Source organism: Herpailurus yagouaroundi, unplaced genomic scaffold, assembly GCF_014898765.1.
Source record: "Herpailurus yagouaroundi ecotype Mexico unplaced genomic scaffold, PumYag 185, whole genome shotgun sequence".
Taxonomy (NCBI): Eukaryota; Metazoa; Chordata; class Mammalia; order Carnivora; family Felidae; genus Herpailurus; species Herpailurus yagouaroundi.
In genome coordinates, this window is record NW_024412416.1 from 6,313,120 (window position 1) to 6,340,471 (window position 27,352).

The 27,352-nt window shown below is 54.5% G+C and overlaps 1 protein-coding gene and 1 long non-coding RNA gene across 5 annotated transcripts; one reads left to right on the top strand and one right to left on the bottom strand.

Annotated features, from left to right (window-relative positions):
- Positions 1-497: 497 nt before the first annotated feature.
- LOC121042398 (uncharacterized) lies at positions 498-20,545 on the bottom strand. Of its 2 annotated transcripts, none has more exons than XR_005796169.1 (3): positions 20,150-20,545; positions 2,336-2,443; positions 498-657 (listed from the first exon to the last, which is right to left on the bottom strand). It is a non-coding gene; the product is annotated as an uncharacterized LOC121042398 (long non-coding RNA). The 2 variants fall into 2 exon arrangements; XR_005796170.1 differs by lacking the exon at positions 20,150-20,545 and adding an exon at positions 9,450-10,963.
- RHCG (Rh family C glycoprotein) lies at positions 2,842-26,249 on the top strand. Of its 3 annotated transcripts, none has more exons than XM_040493674.1 (11): positions 2,842-3,089; positions 10,970-11,156; positions 13,367-13,517; positions 17,608-17,755; positions 18,559-18,725; positions 20,565-20,702; positions 20,890-21,026; positions 21,340-21,464; positions 21,687-21,760; positions 24,922-25,003; positions 25,815-26,249. In XM_040493674.1, the coding sequence occupies exons 1-10, from the start codon at positions 2,903-2,905 to the stop codon at positions 24,988-24,990; spliced, it is 1,383 nt and encodes a 460-aa protein (XP_040349608.1). In that variant the 5' UTR covers positions 2,842-2,902; the 3' UTR covers positions 24,991-25,003; positions 25,815-26,249. The 3 variants fall into 3 exon arrangements, with proteins under 3 accessions (XP_040349608.1, XP_040349609.1, XP_040349607.1); XM_040493675.1 differs by lacking the exon at positions 25,815-26,249 and adding an exon at positions 25,422-25,797 and having other exon boundaries at positions 24,922-25,014; XM_040493673.1 differs by having other exon boundaries at positions 2,843-3,089; positions 24,922-25,014.
- The last annotated feature ends 1,103 nt before the right edge of the window (positions 26,250-27,352 follow it).

Consider the following 27,352-nt stretch of genomic DNA (forward strand, 5'->3'; position numbering starts at 1 on the left):
GCCTTATCTTGGTAGCTGGAGAGAAAATGTTCTGGGAGGAGATTTTTTTTTTTCCTAGGTTTCTGAGAGCCATTCCACACACCCCCCCCCCACGCCCACCCCCGCCGGCCAGGGGCACCAGCAATAAAACTCCTGGCCATTCGGGGGAAACTGAGAGCTCAGTCCACCACCAAGACCAAGGGGGCAGGTGCTCTGGAAAGTGCGGCCGCATCAAAGTGCTGCTGAGGGGTCATGCCTGCAGGTCAGGGGCCTACAGGTCAGGGGCCAGGTGGGACTAGAGCCTGCGGAAGAATCTTCTCTTGCTTTCTCTATCTTCCTTCCTCCCTCCTTCCCTTTCTCCCCCTTTCCCGTCCTCTCTCTGTCCCTTCTCTCTCCCTCCCTCCCCCGCAATGTGACCTTCCCAGGCCACTTTGTTTACATCACGCTCCCAGCCCTCTCGCTCCCACTCTCCGTTTTCTTTTCCTGCACGCACCTGTCACCCTCACACCTGCCGTGTACTTCTCTATTGGTTTGCTTTTGTCAGGCAGCCCCTCCCCCCAGCAACTTCCATGTGGACAACGATTGACCTCCCAGCACCTAGAACAGTGCCTGGAACACAGCTGGTACTCAAAGAATATTCTTCTCCCCTTCTTTCATCCTTCTTCCTCTGCATCCTCACTGCGCTGTGGGAAGGGAAAAGGGTTGTACGTAAGACATATCCCTGGCTTACAGGAGCTCATGGCCCCCCGCCCCAGAAAATGGGTGACTCCAGAGGAAACTTGTGCCCCCACCGACTTCATCTCCAAACTTCCCCAGCCCTTGCCTCCTGCCCTCCGGTCTTCCTTTGCTGTGCACTTAGACGTCTTTCTCTGCAGCAGTGGGTGCACGTATCTGCAACCAAAGCCTCCTTCTGCCCTGCCCAGAGGAGGCAAGCAGCATGGAGTGGTGACATAGGACAGCCCCGAGTTTGAATCTCAACCCAGTTTCATCTGTAGGATGGAGCTCCGTTATCTACCTTGCAAGGGTTCCACTGAGAATTAGAGCACATCTAAAAGGTTTAGGGGCGCCTGGGTGGCTCAGTCGGTTGAGCATCCACCTTCGAATCAGGTCATGATCTCACCGTTCGTGAGTTCGAGTCCCACGTCAGGCTCCGTGCTGACAGCTCAGAGCCTGGAGCCTACTTCAGATTCTGTATCTCCCTCTCTCTCCGCCCCTCTCCTGCTTATGCTCTCTCTCTCTCTCTTTCAAAAATAAATAAACGTTAAAAAAAAAAGAAAGATGTCAAATAACAAGGATATGAGAAGATGTTTACAAAATATTAAGTGAATAAAGCAGCTATATGTCAATATTACAGTATGAATCTCTCCCTCTTTCTCTCATATTGGTGCTGCCTCTAGTGGAGGAATTACAGGTGGCTTTCTTGTTTTTTTCTTTGTGTTTTCTGTACTTTTTTTTGAATTTTGTTAATATTTATTTATTTTTGAGAGACAGAGGCAAAGCGTGAGTGGGTGAGGGGTGAAGAGAGAGGGAGACACAGAATCTGAAGCAGGCTCCAGGCTCTGAGCCATCAGCACAGAGCCCGATGCAGGGCTCCAACTCACGAGCCGTGAGATCATGACCTGAGCTGAAGTCACGCGCTCAACCGATTGACCCACCCAGGCGCCCCATGTGCTTTCCGTATTTTCTAAAATCTCTACAGTATACTTGTGTTACCTTTTTAAAGAAAAATTAGAAAATCACATTGATTTTGACAAAGTATGGACTAAGCATAGGTTTGACTTAAATTCTATGGTTTACTCATGTCAAGATCACACACATTGACCAACAGACCATTCCCGATCAAGCTTAACGAACTTGTGAAAAACTTAGCTGTTCTGATCATCTTTTACATATTTTTTCTTAATACCCTTTTTTCCTTTTTTTTATTAAAAAATTGTTTTAAGTTTACCTATTTTTGAGAGAGAGACAGAGCGCGAGCAGAGGAGGAGCAGAGAGAGAGGGAGACACAGAATCTGAGCTGTCAGCACAGAGCCCAACGCGGGGCTCGGATGCACAAACTTTGAGATCATGACCCGAAGCCAAAGTCTGACTCCTAACCAACAGAGCCACCCAGGCGCCCCATGCCCCCCGCTTTTTTTTTTTCGGGAATAATTTTAGCTTTACAGAAAAGCTGCAAAGATAGTACAGAGTTCCCCTATACCACGAACGCAGTTTCCCCTGCCAACGTCTTAACTACCCACAGTACATCCGTCACAACCACGAAACCCACATGGGCCCAATGCTATCAACTAAACTTCAGACTCTCTGAGGATTTCCCCATTTTTCCCATTAACGTCCTCTCTCTGTTCCAGGATACCTTCCGTGGTACCACACGCTCAGCACTGAGTTGTGACGGCTCTTCAGGCCTCTGTGGTGTAGGCCAGTTCTCAGACTTTCCTGGTTTTTCATGGACCCTACATGACTTCTGTGACCAGGAAAAAAAAACAACGGTGGTGATGGCGGTGATCACGATCACTATCTGGGAATTCCTCTCTGTTTCTCTTGGGGGCGGGGGAGGCAGATAATCCGGCTTTTTCTGTCTCGAGTCCCAGGACCAAAAGGGGAAAGGCACGCTGCGCGGTACCGATGGGATGCGCAGAGGTCGGGGCTCCTGGGCCCCTGGGCCCCTGCCCCCCGCCCCCGCCCCCTGCCGCTGTGCCCCCGGTCCCGACGCCGCCGGGAGCTGCGGGGGCTCCCGGGGGCAGGCGAGCCCCGAGCCCGAGGCTCCCCTTGCCGCTTGGGCGAGCGCGCGGGCGGCACCCGGGTCAGCTGCTCCGCCACCCCACGCGGCCGCCCCGCCCCTGCCCGGGTCTTATAAGCCTCTCCCTCCGCCTCCCGACGGCCGAACTGCCCGCTGCCCTCCCGGCCAGGCGCCCCCTGCAGCATGATCTGGAACACCAATCTGCGCTGGCGGCTGCCGGTCACCTGCCTGCTCCTGCAGGTGGCCCTGGTGGTCCTCTTCGGCGTGTTCGTGCGCTACGACCTCGATGCCGACCCCCACTGGATCGGCAGTCAGGGGGATGAGAACACCACCAGCGACATGGAGAACGAATTCTACTACCGCTACCCGAGTAAGTCCGGCCACCCCGCAGGCCCCCCAGAGGCGGACGGGCAGGTCCCCCACCCTGCTCAGAGCCCTGCCTGCCGCACCTGTGCAGCCTGCTGCTCGGGAACAGGGGGCAGGGGTCCTAGAGGAGGAGAAGCTGCCCGCAGCCCGCTGGCCCTCCCCACGCAGCCTCCCCACGCGGCACCTGCCAGCCCCTGGAGGGCACGCTTGACAAATGGCCACATGTGCACCAACTCTTCCCTGTGTTGAAGCGACAGGGAAAGCTCGCCAGGGTGAGCTCACTCCAGGTGCCATCAGAGGCCCCCAACCTCCCCATCAGAGAGCCTTACTTGTCCTTGAAAGACCCAAGTCCCATCTCAGTCACCAACCAGGGGGTGACCCTGGCTCCCTTGTCCAGCTGTGCCCGTACTGGCCACTTAAGGAGGCAGGTCCGATGTCAAGGGCTGCAGGGATGGCTCACTGACTTGCCAGTCCCGCTATGGGGAGAAGCATATGGGACCCAGCCACCTAACCCTCATCTGGCCTGGAAGGGAAGAAAGAACAGCCCTCATTCTCTGGTATCTGCAGTGCCGGGGTTAAGGGCGTGCCCTTGGAATCACCAGACCTCGCTCCTATCATGGTTCTGCCATTAACCAGGGGGATAAGCCTTAGGAAAACATCAACCTCCCTGAAACTCTGTCACATCTGTCCAGCCACATCTGTCCAGCGGGGGATAATAATAGCACCTCGCGTGCAGGCGTGGGGTGAAGCTGGGGTGAGACAGGGCACAGGAAGTTCTGGCACAGTGCTGGGCTGGGCATGGAACCCGCACTTCCTAATGAAGCAGTTACTGGAGGTGGACAAAACACAGATGCCCTAGGACTCAGGAGCTGGAAGAACTGGTCCAAGGTCACTCAGGTTGGTCCAACCTCCAGACCCCTCAGCCCGAGGCTCTTCCCATGCCCTTGCGTTTTCTGATTTTGGACACCAAATGACAACCATCCCAACGGTTGGTGCGCACAGAGTCACGGACTGTTAGTTTCCACGGGGACCATAAAGCTCACCCGCAACAGCCACCTAGGCCGGCTGGCGTTCCCTCCATGGCTTGAAAACCCTCAGCGATGGGAGTCTTTGCCTCCAGAAATAACATTTCACTTAGCTCCAAATAAATAACTGCATACACTGAGGATGACAGCCTGCATGAAAAAAGACAAGAGTAGGGGGGCGGGGGTGCCAACTCAGTAGGAGCCGGCCATATTAAATGGCTGCCAGAAAGCGAATGCCGTCACAGGTTACATTAATAGAAATACGGCGCTTAGCAGAAGGGAGGTTATGGAAGAGGAGTGTGCCCTGTGCTGGTCGAAACCACAGCCTCTACTGGGCTCCACTCAGAGTTGTATCTTAAGAGACCATGACAGCTGTGGCCTTAGAATTAAGACTCCAAATCCACTCTTCACTGCCCACCTTTACTCTCCTTGGACAGATCTGGCAAACGGAGAGGCAGGACAGCTTGAGATCCTCCTTTGCCTGTTCTACTTCACTCTGGCTCTTGCTTATCTCTCGGCCATAACCAACCCTTCAGCAAAGCACAGGGGACAAGTTCTCCCATGGGCATTCATAGGTCCTTGAGGGGTCCAGACAGTGGAAGGTCTCAAAGCCCTAAAATAGGAGCTACGGAGCCTCCCCAGAGAGGGTTGCGGTCCTCACATCTCCCCAGCTCCTATCCCCACTCCATCCACACCCACCTTCCATGCCCCACCGTCATCAATTCACCCAACAACCATTTATCCATAGGGTGGCCACGTAATTTGTCAACTAGTGACACTTATGAGAGTGAGGGAGTGGAGAGGTTGTGCTCATAGTAATTCACCAGACCAGAGACGTAAACCACAACCATCCCAACAGACCAAGACTCAAGGCCGTTGTGGATGAACAAGTTGCACATCCTTGCTTTCTGACCCCGAAGGGCTCCCAGACTCATGGAGGGCACCCCAGTGCCTTGTCCTCAGTGATGTCAGGCTCTCTGGGCAGAAGAGATCTGAGACAGCTTCCTGGAAGGTGGTGGGATGGTGAGGAGGGGTGAGGCAGGGCAGCTACGCCAGGAGCAGGTGAGTGGTGCAGAGTGGCCCAGCGGTAGGGTTTGTGAAAGGGTAGGAGGGAAGCTGCTAAGGGGGATGAGACAGCCCCAGCCACCAAGGAGGGCTTGAGTTTCTCCTGCTAGTTCCCCTTGGCCATCAACAGGCAGTGACAGAGAGGAGAGGAGTAGAGGGAGAGATGGCCGGCCTCCGGACTCCAGTCACAACAGCTCAAGCCACCAGACGTGCGTTCCCTCCTTTGACTTGCCCCCCCCCCCAACCCTGCCAGGAAGGCGCTGTTGGGACTCCCATGTTACAGACAAGGAGACTAAGGCCAGAGAGGGGGTGACTAGGAAACCAGAGGGCCAGGGCAGGAGCCCTGGACATCCAGGCCCGTGCTCCTGGACCACTCCCCTTCCTTCAGGTTCGCCTTTCCCTTTTCCCCCTCCCCAGCCCTTCTCAGCTCCACTGGGTCACGGTGGCCGTGGTTCGGAGTTAGAGGGCACGTGGCCTCCTGGTTCAGGTGGGACCCCAGTGTGGCAGTTCCCAGGGGCAGAGGGTGAGGGCACACCCTTGTGGTACCTTCTGGGCTGTTGGCTCCAAGCTGTCAACATAATGGGCCTCATTCAGGCCCAGGGGATTAGTGGAGCCTGCTGGGCATCTCGGGTTTCCAGTGCAGTCCAGATCCAGCCGGCTCGGGCTGGGGCTCAGGAGGGCCCAAGGGCTGCTCCCCACACACAGGCCCCTCGGCAGGCCGCAGGCACAGAGCCAGCTGGAGACTTGCCCCAGCAGTGCCCTCGGAGGCCAGCGCTACAGGCACCTGCTGCCGAACACGAAACTTCCCCGTGGGCTGGTGCTCTGGGGCCCGAGAGGCCGTTGGCAGGGTCTGGGGGAGGTTAGGCCCCCGGAGCCATCAGAGCCTGGGTTCCTGAAGCGTCCCGGGAAGACTGAAGGGGGAGCAGGACACATGTTCAGAGATTTGGCCAAGGAATAATTTCAACTATTAGAGCATTTAAATTCCTCTGTTCTCTCCCCACTTACGAGTGCTTTTCACACGCTGTGTCAGGCAGGGCATTTCTGTCCCTCTTGTGGTGCAGGGAGTGGACGGTAGACATTTGCCCAACACTCTCGGGGTGGCGTCCGTGACCCAGGCAGGGACCAGCTGAGCCCTCCCACCAGCAGCCCAGCTGCTTTCCCCGGGGCCTCTCGGCCCCATTGCCAGGAAACCGTGCAGTGACGGGGTGGTTCTGTGGTCGGCTCTGAGGTGTCAGGGAGGTGGGCACGGAGACTTGGGCAAGTGAGGGACTGGCCAGGAGGTCTCAAAGAAAAGTCTGGGCCAGACTGGCCTACAATGAATGGGAAAAGGGCAGCCCCGGGTTGTTGCACCAGGCGGGGCACCACCCTTTCTGTGCTGGTGCAGCAGAGCGGAAGAAGCCGCTGAGGCCCAGGGCGAGGGAAACTCTGGCCTCAGATTTCAGAGATTTCAGGGACTAGGCCCCCCCCCCCCCGGGGGCGCCCGGCCCCCCCCCCATCCTGGGGGTGAGGGAGAGCGGGCTAGGAGGGGGGTGAAGGGGAGAGTGGGGTACTGCTGCCCCCTTGTGGCAGCTCTTGTGGCTGGCACGCCAGCGGGAGTCTTCCGCTGAGAGACCAGACTCTGGGCCAGCGAGACTGCTTGCGTCGCCCCATGCTGGGGAAAGAGGGGGGAAGGGCGGGCATCTCTCCAACTTCCACTGTCCCACAGCAAGTTGCCAACTCAGTGCAAAACAGCTGGACAATCTTGAAGGAGACAAAGGGAAATTGTAGCTGATATTACCCATCAGTTGCTAAAGAGCCAGGCCTGTGCCCCAGGATTGGATGAAGTCATTAAATGTGCACCGTAAACCTCTGGGGTGAACACCACCTGAGCCCCTGTATTACCCTCCCCCCTCCCCCCCCCCCCCCCACTTTACAGAAAAAGAAACTGCAGATCAGAGGGATTATGTCCTTCCTGAAGGTCACACGATTGGGACTTTCAAACCATTACTGGTAAAAGCGTTTTAGGAACTAGCACCAAACTTTATGAAACGTAAACTATTCAACTGTTTTATGTCTGGATTCTAAATTAGGACCAGTTTGGGAGATAAAGAGAAAGGGAGCGAGAGAATGAATGCGGAGGTGCCCAAGGAGAGGAGAAGGTGGCATCCGTGTGCCTGAGGTGGGGGGAGAAGAAAGAGACACCGAGAAAGAGAAGGTCGAAGAGAGAGGTTGGGACACCGGAGGAGTCACAGAGGACAGAGAACTGGCGAGAGGGGGCAGGCAGGGATGATGCACGGAGAGGGGAGGGCCTCAGGGAGAATGAAGGCAGCCCCGAAATTGCAGTACCCCCCAGGAGGGCCCCCCCATACCCCACCCCCTGTCCCTGCCCACAGGGTTCCTTTCTGCCACCAAACTGCCTCTTCTGAAAAGGCCCCCACCCTCTGTGACGCTGCCTCTTCCCAGGGATTCCTCCCACCACCCCCGCCAGCGCCTTCCCTGTCCCGTCTGCTAGCCTCAAAGGCAGGCCAGTTCTCAGCTTCTGTCTCCCCGTCATCGTGCCCACATTCTGACTCACATCTCCATCTGCGGGCCTGCCCAGTCTCACATCCCCGCTCTACCCCGCACAGCACAGCCAGGCTCCGTTCCTCCCACCTGCCCTGTCGACCCTCACGATCCACCACCGCCCCCCCCCCCCCACATCCCCGTGGTCATCTTCAACTCCAAGGACACCAGACCCAGCCCCTCCCTCCCACTCCACAACTGCCTCCGATCCCCTGTGTCTTGCAGCAGAAGCCCTGCCCTCCTGCCAGCTCCCCTCCCCGGCTGCTGCTGGAACTGAGGTCTGTGAGTGTCCCCTCCCTCTTTCACACCTCTCCTCCAGTCTGCCACCCATCCGTTCTCCCCAAGAATAACCATAATGCTACGTATGGCACTTCACGCGCATTAGCTCAGATTCCCCCACGACAGTTGGAAACGTGATAAACCATGAAATGCGATAATACACGCAATCAGCTGCACACATCGTGAAACCGACACCAAGCTGCTGTTTGTTCGCGCAAATTCGCACAGGTCTCCAGGCAGGAGCTCAGAGGGCCATGCTGGGGTGAGACCCACAGCTCTCTTACATCAGCTTGCACGCCCCCTGCCCCGGGCCTGCCCTGCGGGCGTGCAGGGCCTCCTCCCTCAGCCGCTAGCCAAGGGGGCTGTGGCCATGGCCTGGGCCACAGGAAGGCCTGCGGGGGGGGGGGGGGGCTCCCCAGACACGGTCAGAGGTACTGGGGACCAGCAGGGTGAACAAAACCTACCGAGAGGTTTACAGTCGAGTGGGCTAGACAAACACACCGTTCTGCAAACTGTAATAAGAACCAGAAAGGAAAGAAGAGGGAGAGAACCCACTTCAAACCGGGTGGTCTGGAAAGCCTCTGTGATGAGGCAACATTTCGTTGAGATCTGCAGGAAGAGATTCTGGCCTTTTTGTGGGAACAGCATCCCAGGGGGAGGGAAGGACACAGGCAGAGACCCCGGAATAGGACTGAGGAACACGGAGGCAGGTGCAGCTGACGTGTGGGGGGAGGGGGGAGGAATGAGGAAGGAATGAAGGGGGCCGGCCAGTGGGGCCTGCAGGTCCCCCCCACCGCCTTTTTTTTAAACGTTTTACTTGGGAATAATTTCAATTTATAAAATGTTGCTAAAACAGAAACAGCACAAAGAACACTGTATACTTTTAACTCCGATTCAGCTCCCTGCTCCTTCTCTCCCTCTCTGCACAGAGACGCAAACACATACACTCTTCTTCTCCGAATCTTCTGAGGGTGGGTCAGACACATCATGGCCCTGTCACCCTAAAGATTCCGGGATGTTTCCCGAGAATGGGGGTATTCTCTGCAACCACAGTAATCAATTTCATAAATGTACATTGTGCAATACCTTAATATTCAGTTTCTATCGAATTTTATCAATCTAATTTTCTAATTAGTCTCTAACTTTGTCAATAACAACCTCTATAGCTCTCCTCCCACTCGCCCCCCCCTCCCCCCACTGCCTGCCCCCCTGCCCCCGCCAGGCAAATCCAGGATCCAGTCCTGAGTTAGGTATTGAATGCAGTAGACCTATTTCTCTTTATCCTTTTTTAACCTGGAACATTTCTGCGGCCTTTCTTTGTCTTTTATGACATTGATATTGCTCAGGACTCCAGCCTCACCCCCGTTTCTAACAGCATGTTACTCATTTTCTGTTTGTCTGATGCTTCCTCACGAGTAGAATGGGATTATGCCTTCTGGGCTGGAATACCATACCGGTGATGTGTCTCCTTCAGGGTGTCACATCTGAAGGCGTGTGCTATCCATCTGTCCCTTATTGGCGATGTTAATTTTGATCATTCAGTGAAGACCTTGCCCCATTTCTCCACTTCATAATTACTGGGTTTTGTTTGGTTGTCTTCTTTTTCTACCTTGTAACTTGTAAGCAGTCCATGGGGAGACTCTTGAAGACAATGCAAATGTTCTGCTCTTCATCAAAATTTCTCCCTGGATTTAGCACCCACTGATGGAATCTTTACTGTGAAAATCACGATTTTCCGACTTCAGCACTCATTCTACATTTAACCGTCTGGCCCTCGGCGTTCTGGTACAAGCAAGAGCCCTCCTCACGATCTCATTTACTTCCGACTTTGAGTTACTGTTTTTGTCATGGTTTTAATTCATTCCAGTACCTAATTATTTTGATGCTCAAACTGCCCGATTTGGCCACCAGGAACCCTTCAGCCTGGCTCCTCTTGTGTTCTGTGACACCTATAATTCCTTTTAGCGTCTTATTTTTTGTGACTATCTTTGCTTCCCCTCTGTCCTTTTCTGGGAATCTAGAATCGGGCAACGTTAGCCCTGGAAGGACAGTTAAGATCATTCTAATCCATCCTTTGGTTTTATGGAGGAAACTGAGGCTGAAGGGAAGTGGCTTGTCAGGACCACACTGTGAGCTGATGAAAGAGTTGGTTCAGAACTCAGAATTAGCCTATGCCTAAGTAACAATAAATAATGACACTTGTCCATTTTGAGCACCTATTATGGGACCGACACTGTTAGGTACTTTACATACATATCCGCATTTAATCTCTGCAGCATTTGTGACTAAGCATTCCAGAAGGCGCTGAGACCCAAGTGTGTTACCTGACTCTCCAGAGTCATCTGTCTACCAGATGGAGGAAACGGGTCCAAATTCAGGTCTCAGTGATTCAGGAAAGGGTACTTGCTGGAGGTGGAGGTGGGATGTGACCTTCACGGGAGTGATCAACTCATGTGCTTCACCAGTCAAGATGAGACTAACTTCTCCGTACTAAAGTGATGCAGTTGAGGGGGCAGAGCGCAGAAAGTCTGGATTCTGGACCCTAGATTCTACGTGTAATCCACAGCCTGGCCCCCATTTCAAATGCCCAGCTGCCCACCTCCACCCAGGGTGTGGATGGAAACAGGAAGCTGCCATCTCCTGAGGGGACACCCAGGCCTTCCTTGGCCTTAGAACGAGTGGTCTCAAGTGGGAGGCTCACCCTGGTTTCCCCCCAGCCCAGCCCCCTCCAGAGGTTCTTAGGACAAGATGGGGGGGGTGGGGGGGGGTTAGCGGCTGTTGTATGCACAGGAAAGTCATTCATTACTGCGCCTGGCCCCAGGATCCGGATGCAGACATGGGAGGAGGGGGCTTGGAAGGCTACTGGGTGGCCAGTGGCCCGGAAGACACAGGTTCTGCGTGGGGCTTTGCTGGCCCAGACCCAGGGCTAGGGCGGGCTAAGCGACCGAGCCCCCCGGCTGCACTCTCCCCGCAGGCTTCCAGGACGTGCACGTGATGATCTTCGTGGGCTTCGGCTTCCTCATGACCTTCCTGCAGCGCTACGGTTACAGCTCGGTGGGCTTCAATTTCCTGCTGGCGGCCTTTGGCATCCAGTGGGCGCTGCTCATGCAGGGCTGGTTCCACTCCTACAAGGAAGGCTACATCCGCTTGGGCGTGGAGAAGTGAGCGCGGGGCGGGCCCGGAGGGCAAGGGGCGGGGCCGGGGCGGGCTCTGCAGGGATGGGGGCGGGCCCCGGGGACGAGGGGCGGGGCCCTAGGAAAGGGGGCGGGCCCGGAGGCGGGGCCCGGGGTGAGGGGCTGGCCCGGGGGCGGGGATCACAGGGCGAGAGGGCGGGTATGCAAAAGAACATTCGTCAGCCCGCGGGAAGGCCAAATCCACAGAAAGGGTTCAGAGGCAAACGGCCATAAAACCACGTTTAACGTGCAAGCCCCTGCTGTCACATATAGGGCACCAACCGGGGATCATAGGCCAGGTGTCTGAAACTTAAAACATGCCAAATACTTGCAAGATGATTAATTCACTGAAGCCAGTTAATGAATCCACGACTTTAGAGAAACTGGAAAAATAGTTGACTAGATAGAACATGGTCGGAGCCAAGAAATTAGTCTTTTGTATAAAATCTTTGACAAGAAAGTCTCACTCCCAAAGCCCTAGATCCAAAGTATGAAAACACCTGTAATATATTTCATTGGCCACCACAGCCAAAGAGCTATGGCTGAATGAAAAACAAAAGTATACAACTTTTTAAAAATCTCCAAAGAGAATTATTATGGACTTCGCGAGTCGGCAAGTTTTGGGTGAACCAGTGATTGGGTGAGTTGGTCACTTGACAAATTGAGTGTCGGCAAATTGGCTTTCAGGGGATTGATTTTCAGCAACTGAGCTGGAGCCCATTTTTGGTGCTCAGGACTGGATGCTCATGTTGTCCCTAGACCCTCCTCCTGGCTCCTGTGCCTACTTGAAGAGTCCCACCTGTCACTCTAGGGTCATGGCTCCCCTCCAGGCTCTGCCCAGAACTCCGTGGGCCGTCCTAAGAAGTGACATCCGAACTTCCATCTCCCGGCAGCCGGAGGCCCAACGTCAGATGGGTCTTCTGGCTGCAGTTGTGGGAACATCAGCAAATAACTCGGCCTCTCTAAGCCTCCATGTTTCATCTATATGATGTGGCCAATAACAGTACCTGTGTGGCACAGGAGGACATATGCTGTACCAGGCAGCTATTTCTGTGCCTGGCACTTAGTAACTGTCATGATTCATTCAGCCGGGCCCTATGTGAGGCCCTGGGGACACAGCCGTGAACAAGGCTCGTAGTGAAGCAGACGCTCCAGTGAACATCCTCTGTCTTGGGAGGGACCTGACAGAATGGCCCCCATTCCACTCCCTGGCCCTGCAGTCAGCTGGTCTCTTACTTCTCACCTCCTGATGCTCACACACACACACACCTGAGCGTGGGGCAGGGGCACTTCCTCTGGCTGCGAATGGCTTGCGGGTCTAGCCTCTACCGTCCCTACCCCCACCCCTATTAACAACTCCCCTGACTCTGCCTCACACTCCAGGACAGCTTTGCCACTGGCCCCGGCCCAGGAAGGCCTGGGTTAGGGGGCACGTGGATGGAACCAGGGTCTCCTTTGGCCGCACAGCATCTACCTGGCTGTCTGCTTCTCCATCGGCCTTCTGCTGACCGGCTAGGCTTTCAGGGTCCAGACTTAAGAAGGACCTAGGTGCTTCTCTGCTTCTGTTCTCTCTGTTGGCCTTCCTGCCCCCTCCATCCAGCCCCCAGCTCCCTACGTCCTGCAGGAAGCCCTCTCTCTCTTCCCTGGGCACAGATCCTCTCTCTCGGGTAAGGACACGAGAGCTCAAACCCAAGCAGAGCCCTGGTAACTAACAGAAGAGGTGTGTTTAGAGTGAGATCTAAGAGTCTGGAGACAGAGACCACATGTGAGTGGAGGAATCAAGGAAGGCTTCCTGAAAGAGGAGGCAGTCAGAAGAGGTTCTGGAAGGGCAGGTAGAGGACGGAGGGCAGGGCGCGGCTCCAAATATGCAGCATGTTCAACAACAGCCGCCAGATGACTTGGGTGCCTTGAGCACAAAGTTGCCTGCAAGGAGGGGGTGCTGAGATGGGGTCACGAAGGAAGGGCATGGCCTCTGGTATGTGCCGTTGCCTTGCTGGACCCTTCACCTGTTATTTTTTTTCATTCTTAGAGTACCTTTAGGATGTTATGTGCCCTTGCGACATCATGAAACGGAGGCTCAGCAAGGTTAAGCCACAAGTCCAAATCCATAGATGACCAAAGTCTAAATTCAAACCCAGGGCTTGGAGCGCAGCTTTTTGCTGCTGCCTCAGCCCCTCCCCTGACCCATCTCCCCACAGCCTCATCAATGCGGACTTCTGCGTGGGCTCTGTCTGTGTGGCCTTTGGGGCGGTTCTGGGCAAAGTCAGCCCTGTCCAGCTACTCATCATGACCCTCTTCCAAGTGACCCTCTTCTCAGTGAATGAGTTTATCCTCCTCAGCCTGCTAGAGGTGAGCAGGGATCAGAACGGGGGTGGAGATGGAAGGGCCACTTGGGGCGACAGCAGGGAAATAGAGAAAGGGAGGGCTGGGGAGATATGCCAGCTGGATTCGCTTCAATGTTGGCAAGTCACTTAACCTTCTGAATGTCAGTTTCCTCGTCTCTAAAGTGAGAGTAATGATATTTACTGGGCAGAGCAGGGGCCCCTCATGTTGCTTGTCTCCCTCCTTTCTCTTTCCTGCATATTGGGTGGAAAGAGTGGGTGTTCCTGAACACAGTCTTTTTTTTTTTTTAACACTTATTTGAGAGAGAGAGAGAGAACAGCATGAGCTGACACTGCAGAGCGTGATACAGGGCTCAGTCCCACGAACTGTGAGATCATGACCTGAGCCAAAATCAAGAATCAGATATTTAGCCGACTGAGCCACCCAGGCACCCCCCTGAACATACTCTTACACACACACACACACACACACACACACACACACACACACACCACATTCGCAGATTGGTCTCCCAAGAAAAAGACACAGTACAGTGTATTGAGGGCTACACATATGTAAGGAAGGAGCCTTAGGGAATATCCAAGGTGGACATGTATCGCTGCATAGGTTGTGCACTGCATGACTCTAGAAGTGACAGTCACATGGATTCTGGCAGGAATCATGCCCCTTAAAGTTGGCCAATTCAATGAACCAAGTAAGGGGTACCTTAGACCTCTGACTCTAGCTCAGATACTTCTTGGTACCTTTGCAGGGGTGAAGGCCATTCAGAGACTTCATCCATTTCTTAGCCCCCAACTCCTCTACATTTGGACTCTGCCTGGAACACCCCCACCCCGAAAAAGGGTAGAGTTTCTTTGCTTTTGTTTTTTTTACGTTACACTCCACCCAGTCATTCATTTTGTCATTTTCTTCAGCCACCAGACTGACCCAGGCCGCCATATCTCTACCTCTTAATCACCTCCTTATCTTCATCCTTGCCCCACTCACCACCACAGGCCAATCCCCACCAGCAGCCATGGAGACCTGTTAGTAATGCGTATGAGACCAATTCCCCTGATTAAAACCCTCCAGTAGCTTTTAAAATTTCACTTCAGGGGCGCCTGGGTGGCGCAGTCGGTTAAGCGTCCGACTTCAGCCAGGTCACGATCTCGCGAGATCTCGCGTGATCTCGCGTGAGTTCGAGCCCCGCGTCGGGCTCTGGGCTGATGGCTCGGAGCCTGGAGCCTGTTTCCGATTCTGTGTCTCCCTCTCTCTCTGCCCCTCGCCCGTTCATGCTCTGTCTCTCTCTGTCCCAAAAATAAATAAACGTTGAAAAAAAATTAAAAAAAAAAAAATAAAATAAAATAAAATTTCACTTCAAATAAAATCCACATTTGTTATAAAGCCCTACATGTTCTGCCCCCAGCCTCTCTCTCCAAGCTTATAACCTACTCTCTCCCCATCCTTCTGTGCTTTGGCCATACCCTCCTGTCTGTTCCTCAACACAGCAAGCTTGGTTCCCCCTCGGGGCTTTCGCTCTTGCCTGGAATGCTCATCCCCCAGTCATTTTCATCACTGAGGTCTCATCTGGAATATCACCTCTTCAGAGAGGCCCTCCCAGATTCTCCCCCGTACACAGTGTTGCCCTCTAGCTTACCCCCCTACTCCACCCCTAGTCACTGTCTCACGTTGATCTGGTTTATTTTCTTCATAACATTTCTCCTTCTCTGATAAACCTTATCTGTCTGGACCATCCGTGTCCCCAGCATCTAGTTCAATGCCTAATAAGTGCTCAACAAATGTTTACCAAGTAAATACCAAGACTCCGAGTCTGACTGCATGTCAGGCAATGCTCCGGGCATTCTCACTCAGACCCCGAGGAGCTCACAATCTAGTGAGGGAACCAGGAAGTACACAGTTACCATGCAGTGTGATGAGAAGTGAGGTCAAGGGCTTGGTGACATGAAGGAGGGTGCCTGAGCCAGCATGGCAGGTCAGGGAGGCTTCCTGGAGGAAGAGACGTCAAAGCTAGAAGTCAAGGAAGAAACAACCAGGCAAAGGGGTGAGGCAGAGGAAACAATGCAAAGGCCTTGAGGGAGGCCCACAGTGAGCGGTCTCTGGTGGCTCCATCTGGTGGAAGGAGGGTGTGCTGGGGGAGGGCTTGGGGGGGTAATGGTAGAGGAAGGGGGGCAGAACACGGATCATAAAGGCTCCTGGAGATGGTGTTGAAGAGTCACGAGGGCAACTTTGTCATGACGGCAGTGGGGAGCTATGGAGAGTTTCAGATGGGGGAGTGGCACGGCCAGACACACGTAATAGAAATGCCACTTCGGCTCTGGTGAGGACAATGGCTGGGATCAGGGAGCCCTGTCCAAGAGGCTGTCCAAGTCGCCCTGGTAAGAGATAATGGGACTGGGACTGGGGGTAGTACCAAGAGAAGGAAGTGATTCAACAGATAGAGAGGAGGGGAATACACAGGCCTTAGGGACTGGGTGTGGTGGGAGGCGTGAGAAGGAAAGAAGCAAGGCTAGGTGAGGGGTGGGCATTGGGGCCAATGGGCATGATCTGAAACAGTGAGAATCCACAGTCTTGGGCATGAGTTGAGAGACCCTCAAAAATCCCCCCAATCTGCTACAGAAATTTGGTGTATGTTTTTTTGTTTTTCTTTGAGAGAGAGGAGAGAGAGGGGGTGGGGAGAGAGAATCCCAACCAGGCTGTCAGCACAAAGCCTCACTCAGGGCTTGATCTCACGAACCGGGAGATCGTGACCGGAGCTAAAATCAACAGTCGGACGCTTAACAGCCTGAGCCACCCAGGCTCCTGCTACAAAAATTCTTTTAATGCCTGACAGTCTTCAGGCCTGTCTCTGTGCCAAGTTAAAATACAACAATCACATGTCAGGAGCACTTGCCCTTGGCTGAGCCCTGCTCTGAATACTTTACGTGGCTTATCTCAATCCTCATCTCTGAGAAAGGCACAATTATTACCCCCACTTTACAGATGAGAAAGCTGAGACTCAGAGAGGTCATGAGGGCTCATCCCAGGTCCCAGGGTGCTGGGAGAGGCACCCACCAGGCCAGGAACCAGGAAATCCAGGCCTGTCAACAACCCCACCACTAAGCTCTGTGACCTTAGACCATACACTTACCTCTCTGGCTGGATTTCCCCATCTAAAGTGAAGGAACAAGTCTGTGATTCTGATTGGAATTCCCGCCCCCCCCCCAACATGGGTTCTGAGTGGGGAGGAAGAGGAGGCTGGAGAGAGGGGAGGGGGGGCACGCGGAGGAAGGCTAAGTCCACGAAGCACCTGTTGAGTGCCAGGCGCTCACCGGGCGCTTTACACAAGTTGTCTGATTTAACCCTCGAGACGGCCCTGCTAAGTCACCGTCCTCTCCCCCACTTTGTAAATGAGGAGCTTCAGACCTAAAGAAATCCAGAGGCACGGAGTGGGGGAGGGCAGGAAGGGACAGAAGAGGAAGAAACCTCCCTACGTGCTACGTGCTCTGACTGTGGGAGACAGGAGACAGGAGGGTGGGGATGGGGTGGGTGGTGGAAGGTCAGCTGGGAAGTCATAGGGGAAGGTCAGCTGGGAGGTCATAGGCAGGATGCTGGCAGTCTAGATCGAGTGGTGCTGGGCCAGGAGTGACTGCGTAGAAAGACATATGGAGAGGGTAGGGCCCAGGGGGAAGGGAAGGGCTCCCAGGAATGAAGATAAGGCAGAAGCTAGTGACCAACTAGGTGACAAACTAGGGGGTGCCCTAGGTTCTAGGTCTGCTTCACCTCTTCCCGCTGGGTGACTGGTCAAGGTCCTCTCCAAGGCTGGGTTTCCCAATCTGGGCACAGTCCCATCTGCTGGGTGAGGATACTCTGGCATTTTGCTGACGGGCTCACAGCCTGGGTTCAGGGATCCCTGCTTTCTCCTCTTCCAAACTGATTGGTCTGTGGGGGGCCCTGGGCTCCCATCTTACAGCTTGTGGAATCAGAGACAGATGGACCTGTGTGTGTGTGTGTGTGTGTGTGTGTGTGTGTGTGTGTGTGTGTGTTTGGTGGGGAAGGAAAGTGCTCACAGGTGGGAGGGAGAGACAGTATCAGAGCCTCACCGATCCCTGTACCCCAGGTGAAGGATGCAGGGGGCTCTATGACCATCCACACATTTGGCGCCTACTTTGGGCTCACAGTGACCTGGATCCTCTATCGACCCAGCCTACATCAGAGCAAGGAGAGGCAGAGCTCTGTGTACCACTCGGACCTCTTCGCCATGATCGGTGAGGGCTGCTATAAGGACTGAGGGCCACCGTGATGGGTGAAGGTGGCCATGATGGATAAGGGCCATCATGATGACTGAGGGCTGCCATGATGGGTGAGGACCACCATGAAGAGTGAGAACCACCATAATGGGTGAGGGTCTCCATGAGGAGTTCAGGTTCCCGTAACTATGCCTGATCTCCATGTGGTCTGGAGGGTGGTAGCCAGTTCCCTTTGGGGAAGGGGCAGAGGGGGTTGCCTGTAGACATCTCCAGGATCCCAGATGATGGTCCCTTTTTCCCACGGGGCTGGAAGAAGTTGGTCACTCTTCCTGTTTTCCCTAGGATGCCCTAAGGCAGACAAAGTGGAAATGGTGACTCCATCCCCTGGGTCAGGGCAAAATGTGAATTCCTACTTCCTGTGTTCATTCATTCCAGAGAACACATATCAATCACCCACTCTGGTCTCCTAAAACCCAGCCCTGCCTTCAAGGGATTATTACCAGATCATTACCAGATAATCTCCCAAAAGTGGGGGGAAAGATTCTCCCTCATGGTGCTGTGGGAGCAAGGTGGGAGGCATTTAGCCCAGTTACGGGGGTCAGGCTACACTTCCTGGAGCAGAATCAGGAAGTAAGGAAGGCAGGGAGGATGTCGTAGGAAGAGCTCCCAGCATGAGTAAGGCTGTAGGGTGGGAAGCTGCTGGGGCACGGGAGTCATCTGAGGTCTCTGGAACTAAAAAGGGCAGGAGGTCTGCCTAAGTTCTGTTGGGCCCATCTAACACCTCTTCTCCCGGGCCCACCGGCCCTGTCTGGTCTGTCTAGGCACCCTCTTCCTGTGGATGTACTGGCCCAGCTTCAACTCAGCCGTGTCCAAACACGGAGACGCCCAGCACCGAGCTGCCATCAACACCTACTGCTCCTTGGCAGCCTGCGTGCTCACCTCGGTGGCACTGTCCAGTGCCTTGCACAAGAAGGGCAAGCTGGACATGGTGAGCCAGGGGGGCGGGGAGCGTGGGGAGCCCGGGGAGGGGGGAGGTGCGGCTCTGACAGCCTGTGCCTGGTGGGCACTGATCACCACGCCCTTCCAACAACTCCTTGAGGCACGCAGCATCAGGATTATCACACCCACCCTGCAGAGGAAGAAACTGAGGCTTGGAGACAAATGATTTGTTCGGATTACATAGCTGGGTTTTGGCATAGCCCAGAACCAGATTCTCAGAGATTGTTGATCTCTGAGCAGCTCCTCCTCCTCACTCTCCTCCCCCGCAGCCTGGGGTGCTGACAGCCGTTCTGGGCTGAGCACCCCATCAGACCTGCCCCGTAGGGTTGCCAGGGGCACCTCCCTCTACCAGGCTTCTGATCTTCCAAACACTGGCCCTCAGTCTCTCTCTCTTCTTTTTTTTTAAGTTTGAGATTGGGGCCGGGGGGGGGGGGGAGAGGGAGAGAGGGAGAGAGAGAGAGAACGTGAGTGCATAAGTGAGGGAGGGGCACAGAGAGAGAGGGAGAGAGACGGAATCCCAAGCAAGCTCTGCACTGTCAGCACAGAGCCCGATGTGGAGCTCGAGCTCATGAATCATGAGATCATAACCTGAGCCGAGATCAAGAGTCAGATGCTTGGGGCACCTGGGTGGCTCAGTCGGTTAAGCGTCCGACTTTGGCTCAGGTCATGATCTCGCTGTCCGTGAGTTCGAGCCCCGCGTTGGGCTCTGGGCTGATGGCTCAGAGCCTGTTTCAGATTCTGTGTCTCCCTCTCTCTGACCCTCCCCCGTTCATGCTCTGTCTCTGTCTCAAAAATAAACATTAAAAAAAAAAAAAGAGTCAGATGCTTAACCAACTGAGCTACCAGGAGCCTGAGCCTTCTTAAAGCAACCTCCACCTGCATCATCCCATACGCTCAGAAAGGAAACCCCTTTGATGCTTGTCCACACCCCTGGGAGGTTGGTGGGGGGATATGGTTTCCCAGTGTCCTTCCTGTCGCTTCCCTGGGACAGATTGTTCTGTCATTAGTGGGGAGGGGCCAGAGCCCATAGATGGTGGTAGATTCTTCTATAAAAAGAAGACCACCTCTCTATCTCATAGTCTGACGCTAGCTTCTTGACACGGGTATATGTGTGCTGGGACACTGCCATGGCCCCTGGGTACACTGGACAGCCACCACACAGAGAGGTAGGGACTCACACATCAGAGGGAAGAGAATCAGACACAGGGATGTGGGCACAGCTGTGTGCTCCCAACACCCCCACGCAGGCAAGGGCACGGAATGAGGTCAAGGTCAGGGGCTCTGGCTCCACACAGACCCGGATCGACTTACCTTTCTGCCTCCTGCTAGCCGTGTGGTCTTTAACAAGCCACATCACCTCCCTGCACCTCAACTCCCTCCTCTGCACAAGCATCAAAAGATAACTGTCCTTACCTCCTGGGCTTGTTGTAGAGACGGACTGAAATCATCCCCGCAGCCGGCAACGCAGTACCCGGTGCGGGTAGGCCTGGAGCCGTCGTAGGCCCACGGGCTCTGGCTCGGGGGTTTGCGCACAAACAGGCCTGATGTTGGCGTACGTCACGGGGAGACCATCAGACATGCAAACCTGCGCACACAGGTTCACAGGGGACATGCAGACATGCCAGTAGGTCTCACCGGCAGGGACACATGATTTGTGCCCACGCACAGTGCCCAGGCTGCTGGTGCAGAGAACACAGGCGCTAGGCCCGGGGCCCTCTGCAGGCTCCTGGCTGGCTGAGACGCACTGTGAGTCACCCTTGCCTCCCGGAGCCAGAGCGTGGGGGTGCAGGCTCCGGGAGAGGACTGAGCTCTGGCCCTCCCTACCCAGGTGCACATCCAGAACGCCACGCTTGCGGGAGGGGTGGCCGTGGGCACCGCTGCCGAAATGATGCTCATGCCATACGGCTCCCTCATCGTCGGCTTCATCTGCGGCATTGTCTCCACCCTGGGTTTTGTGTACCTGACGGTGAGGGCCCCCGGCCAGGGCAGAGGGCTGGGGAACCCCGGGGTCTGTGTTTCTAACTGGCAGGGGTGGGGAGGTCTGGGGGCTGGAGGGTGCTGGGTCTCTGGGTATTTGGGGCCTCTGGAATCCTGGCCTCCCCACACCCCTGCCACGGCTAAGGGTCCGAGCAACATCCTTCTCACCTCTCCAGCCATTCCTGGAGTCACGGCTGCGGATCCAGGACACGTGTGGCATTCACAACCTGCACGGCCTCCCGGGCATCATAGGCGCCATTGTGGGTGCAGTGACAGCATCCTGTGCCAGTGCTAAGGTGTATGGAATAAAAGGGTAAGTATGGAGGAGGTGCAGGGAGCCCGGGCTCCCTCCTTCCTTCTCCATTCCTCCTTCCTGCTGTTCTGGGGTCCAACGTTGTATCTCTACCCCTAGCCTTCCCTAATCTGAACAACCGTCCATGGGCCTCTCTCCCGAACCTCTGTCCTTCCTCAGGAGTCTTAGAGACCATCTGATCTGTCCAGTGCACACGGGGAGGCTCAGGCCAGGGTTTACTGAGCCTTGGTGCCCATTCACATTTGTGGGGCGACAGCAAGTGCTTCCTTGGCCTCTCTGTGGAGCCCTGACCTGCTCTCTGTCTCCACTCAAGGCTTGCCAATTTCTTTGGCTTTGATGGTTTCAAGACTTCCTGGGACTCAAGCATGCAGGGCAAGTTTCAGGCTGCTGGTCTCTTCGTGTCCCTGGCCATAGCCCTGGTGGGCGGCATCATCGTGGGTGAGTGGAAACGTCTGGGCCAGAGAAGGTGGGGCCGCTGCGGGTGGGGGACCCACCAGCACGTACCAGAGGCCAGCCCGGAGGACCCAGGAATCCTGTGCGCTTGTGGCTGTGGGATTGGGTTGGGTGGGGGGTGGGGGGGAGTTTCCCATCTGTGGGAAAGGGCTGGGTAGGCAGAGAGGAAGTGGTTCCTGACCTCCTGTGACCCCTAACTTTCTTTAGGGGTCATTTTGAAGTTGCCATTCTGGGGACAACCTGCTGATGAGAACTGCTTTGAGGATTCAGTCTACTGGGAGGTGAGTTCCAGGAACTTGTTCTCCTACCCAAAGGGGGTTCTGCCCTTCTCCACAGACCCTACTCACATCAGCTGGGCTGGGTCCTGAGGAGCCAGAAGCTGAAGGTGAGGGACAGAGCCCCTCGTCACCTTACTCCTCCAACGGGAGACTGTGTCTCCTGGGGCGGGGGCGGGCTGAAGGCTTTATTCTAGAGCAGTAATTCCTAAAGTATGGCCCCCTGTGCTCCCCAGAGGCAGCAGCACCTGGGAACTTGTTAGGAATACAAATTTCTTGAATCGTACCCAGTCCTCCTGAATCCAAAATTCAGGGGTGAGGCTCAGCACTGTTTCAACAAGCCCTCCCCGTGATTCTGATGAAACGCACACCCGCCTCTGAGAACCAGGACCCTTCTGTGTGCATTGGAATCACCCGGGGAGCTTTAAAGGTTCTCCAAGCCCCACGAGGCTCTGAGTTCATTGGTTTGGGGGTAGGGCCTGGACATTAGGAGTTTTTGTTTTTTTGTTTTTTTTAAACTTCCCCAGGTGTATCCAATATGTAACCCGGGTTTAGAACCACGATGTGGTGGGCGCCTGGGTGGCTCAGTCGGTTAAGCGTCCGACTTCAGCTCAAGGTCACGATCTCACAGACCGTGAGTTCGAGCCCCACGTCGGGCTCTGGGCTGATGGCTCAGAGTCTGGAGCCTGCTTCCGGTTCTGTGTCTCCCTCTCTGTCTGCCCCTCCCCCGCTCATGCTCTGTCTGTGTCTCAAAAATAAACGTAAAAAAAAAATTTAAAAAAGAAAAAGAACCACGATCCACCTGGAGACCTTGTAAAAATGCAGCTTCCCAGGCAACTGCCCAGGATTGTAATTCAGGAGGGCCTATGCATGGGAACAACTTTCCAGCTGAGTCTGGTCCAGAAACTGAGTTCTGTGACATTCCAGTATCAGTACAGAGACCCAACTGGAGAAACGGTGTTCTACAAGCTGAAAGTACTAGGATGTCACAGGACTCCATTTCTTTAAAAAGATGCCGTGATTTGGCTTTTCAGTGACTTCAGGGAGGCCTCCCTCCCGACCAATCATTGTTGAAGGCAATTACCTTCGTTAGATGGTAGAGGATGACAGCCACCCACACTTCCCCTCATGACAGGGGGCAGGACTTAACCTGTGTCTGTGGCCCCTGTGACAAGGGCCTGCCCATCACCGCCTTTCATGTGGCTCTGTATTTTTATTTTATTTTTAAAATGGTTATTTATTTTCTTTGAGATGGGGGAGAGAGAGAGGGAGGGGGGAGGGCAGATAGAGAGGGGGAGACAGAGAATCCCAAGTGGGCTCTACCCTGCCAAACCCACAGTGAGATCAAACCCACAAACCGTGACATCATGGCCTGAGCTGAAATCAAGAGTCAGATGCTTAACCGCCTGAGCCACCCAGGTGCCCCTTGGCTCTGTATTTTTAACCACACCAGAAGTTTTCTGGGTAATTTCAACTGATATCCATTATAAGCCAATTTCATGTACATAGCTAATAATGCTTTTGAATTCATTCTCTTTAAATTATTTTTTAATTATAAAATGAATAGAAGCCCATTAAAGGAAATCTGGAAATAGAGAAAAATAGAAAGAAATCCTATCACCCTACTTCAAGTACTGTTAATGTTTTGAGCATATTTCCCTCCAGTCTTTTTTTTTTTTTAATCCTCGCAGATTTTTTAATGTTTATTTATTTTTGAGAGAGAAAGAGAGAGAGTGTGTGTGTGAGCAGGGGAGGGGCAGAGAGAGAGGGAGACACAGAATCTGAAGCAGGCTCCAGACTCAAGGCTGTTAGCACAGAGCCTGATGTGGGGCTCAAACTCACGAGCCATGAGATCATGACCTGAGCCTAAGTCGGATGCTTAACCGACCGAGCCACCCAGGTGCCCCAGTTTTTTTTTTACACAGTGGAGATTATATGCCCAATTTGAGATCCTGCTCTTTCTTTTTATAAGAAGTATTCTGTTATTACATTCTTAATAAACTTCCTTTTTTTAGCAGCATAATTATTTTCATCCCATTTTTAAAGTCAGAATTTAAACTATTTTAGACACCACAATTAGAAATCACACAGATTTAACACCAATGAAATAAACTAAAAGATGTTATCAATTCCCATATATAGAAGTTCACTCTTGGTTCTGTTTTGATCTTTACAATGTATTCTAAGTTCACACCTTCTCTCTGCTGTATACCTTTCAGCAGTGCTCCGTTTTGAGGACTGTAATTCTGTGTCAGTGGAAGTAAGCCACCATCAGGCCGTCCCCTCAGCCCCTGGCCTCTGGATGGTTTACCTAGGAGATGAGGTGGCTTTCCAGAGGATGAGGGGACACAGCTGTTCCCCAGGACCTTAGATGAGGCAATCTTTTTTAAGTTTATTTATTTATTCTGAGAGAGACAGAGACAGCGGGAGTGGGGAAAGGGCAGAGAGCGAGGAAGACAGAGAATCCCAAGCAGGCTCCGTGCTGCTAGTGCAGAGCCCGATGCAGGGCTTGAATCTATGCAACCGTGAGATCATGCCCTGAGCCAAAATCGAGAGTTGGATGCTCAACCAACGGAGCCACCCAGGCGCCCCAGATGAGGCAATCTTTGAGATCAAAGCTTAGCCTTGAAGCCGAGGCAACGCTGATCCACCCCACTCCCACTCCACCTACCAATCCATTTCTGCTCCCCCTCCCCCCCACACACACATCTCACCTCACCCCCCTTTTGGACCTGTCTGCTATTCAGGGAGCTTGCCATGCTGCCTCTCCCTAGCACATTACTCCTGCTCATCTATCAAAAGTGGGCTCAGCACAACCAGAATCCCCCGCCCCTGACTGGGCTATCAGCCTCTCATGTGCATTTGCAGCTCATATTGTCACTGTGCCTGTAACTTGAACGCCTTCCCATTGCTCTGGTGGGGCAAGGACTCTGTCTCATGCTTGCAGTGCCCCAGCACCCTGGACAGTGGCTAGCCTGGTGTAGGAGGCAGGACACCTGTGTGAAGGACTGCCCTGCTCCCTGGCATGCAATCTGCAAAGTGATCACAAGGTGGCGCCCGCCACACACCATACGCTGCTCCTGACTTGCCCAGGCTGTGCTAGTTCTACCAGGGACACCTGCCTGGCCTAGGTCAGGGCCCTTGGAACTGCCCTCCTGTCTCTGCAGATGCCTGAGGAGCTGAAGAGCACTGTCTTACATCCTGAGGACTCCACCCTCAAGCCCGCGGAACCTTAAACTCCCAGGGCAGGTGAGAAGCAGGTGAGAGCATGGGCAGGGTCTCCCGGTGGGTGCCCAGCTCTGGGAACTGGGTGACACCAGCAAAGGGGCAAAAAGAGAGCACAAGAAATGCAGATGTGAGCTTCCACCCCTCCTGCCTGGATTGGAGCGGGCATGTGAGGGTTGGTGGCACTCAGACTCCTTGCAAGCTGGACAGGCACGGAGATATATGGAAGGTACTCTGAACTGGAAGGAATATATAGAAGGTGACCTGGGTGCACACTTGGCTTTGCTGCTTACTGGCTGTGACTTTGAGGATCTCTTCACCCAGAGCCAGAGCCTCAATTTCCTCATTTATAAAAGCAGGACTGACAGGCCTGGCTCTATTCAGTCGACCACCTCGGGCTAGTTGTACCTTCCTTCTCTGTCTCCTCTCTTCTTCCCATCAGCTCACAGTCTCCTTGCCCCCGTGTGGAATGCACCAAGCCCTTCCTCGTGCCTTTTGCATCTAACCCTCCACAGAGAGCTCTACCCGACAGGTGCAACTACTTCCCTCTTTTCCAATAAATGAGAAAAGTAAGGCTCAGAAAAGTTCAGGTTCTCCAAGGCCACAGAGTGCAAGTGGAGAAACTGGGGTCTTAGCAAGTCCTTACCCCTGTGCTCATTAGCGCTCTTGGATCCCCTTGGAGCCCAGAGCTGGGAAAGAGCTGCGTCTGGGGCACAAGGCTGAGTGATGTGACCACTTGCCTCTAATGCCCACCCTGTCCGGAAAAGGCAAAGGTGCCCAAGGGGCTACGGCAGGACCCCACAGTGGCCCGCTGCTCTTGGCTCTCTCCCTGCAGGCTCCACAGACTGCCCCGGCCCTCCCAAAAGAGCGGTACTGACCAAGCTGAGAACACAGGAGCAAGGCAAGCAGCACCCCACCTGCTGGCCTGGCCCAGGGCGCCCTCCACTTCTTTCTCCTTCATCCCAGGAGGCCTGCCTGAGCATGGAGACGGGAGAGCTATAGACAAAGTGGGCATCCAAGCCAGGTTCTGGCTGCAGGAGGCCTGCCTCCACGGGGTCTTGGTGAGAACAGCAGGCAGGAGTGGGGCCGGCAGCCGGGAGTGGGCGCGAGCCATCCTAGGAGACAACTTAGCCGCCAGCCCCGCTGCTGGGGTCTTCCGCTCCCTGCCTGCCCCTCCGCCAGCACCTCCCTTGCTCCCTGGGCCCCCCAGACCTCTCTGTGCCATGCAGATGGCAGCCTCCGTGAATAAATGTTCCTGGTGTTCTTTGTAGAATGGGTGTGAATGCTCCAAACGGGGCCAGTTTGAAGGACAAAAGGACCCCAAAGACCTGGCCTCCCGCCCCTGTCCTGACCCTCCATACCAAGCTGCCACCCACAATGCAAGGGAAATCATCCTGGGCTGAAGAGGAAGAATCCGGGGTGCTGGAGGCTGCTCCCGCTTGGGGCCCCCTGCCAGGCTCAGCTTTGGGGCTGGGGTCTTTCCCCAAGGCCCGTCCTTAGTTTACATCAACCACCCCAGAAACTCACCGACCATGAAAACTGCCATGCCCACCGTGTGACCCTGCTCCGTTTCAAGGGCACTCAGGCAGGGTGGGGGAATAAGGGAGGAGGGCTCCTTTGGGCCAATCCCCCTACCCCAACCCTTTCCTCTTGCTCCCTGCCAAGCCAGCCTGGACTCCACAGTTTGGATCTCACCACTTCTTGTGGCCAGCCACCACCCTGGGCTGAGTAACACACACTTCCCACCCTTAGGGGCCTCACAGTCTAGCTGAGGACCGACCTGACACCCGGGATCCACCCTGAACTCTTGACAGCCATTCCATGGCCAGGTGGCTTCCCAGAGCGGGTGACCTGAGCAGGGTTTTGGAGGCTGAATAGGAGTTTACCGGAAGGATGGCACGGGGACAGCCTGGGCAGACACCCAGAGATCAACATAGCGAGGTTTGGTGTGGCTAAAAGAGATGTGAGGCAAAAGCGTGCCAGCTGGAGAGTAAGCAGCAGAATCCAGATCCTTTGTGGAGCAAAGACTCCAGGGAGGAAGGGGTGAGGGGAGAGGGAGGAGAAGGTCTCTCCTGCCTCCAAATCCGCCCTCCCCGCCCCCCTCACAATTCACACATACATACACACTCAGGCCTTCATTCTCCGTGCCAGAGGTGGGGGGGGGGGGGGGGGAGGCGAAGGAGGGGAGGAGGGAGCTGAAATGCAACCTATTCATGTTCCCGCGATGTAACACCCCTCATTTTCCATGCTGGGTAAAGACAAAAACCCTTTACAACCTGTTTCTGGAACTTGTCAGCAGCTGCCAAGAGGAGCATGTTAATTAAACGTCGGCAAAGATGGAAGCTGGAGGCCCCGGCTCTAATTGGACAGTTT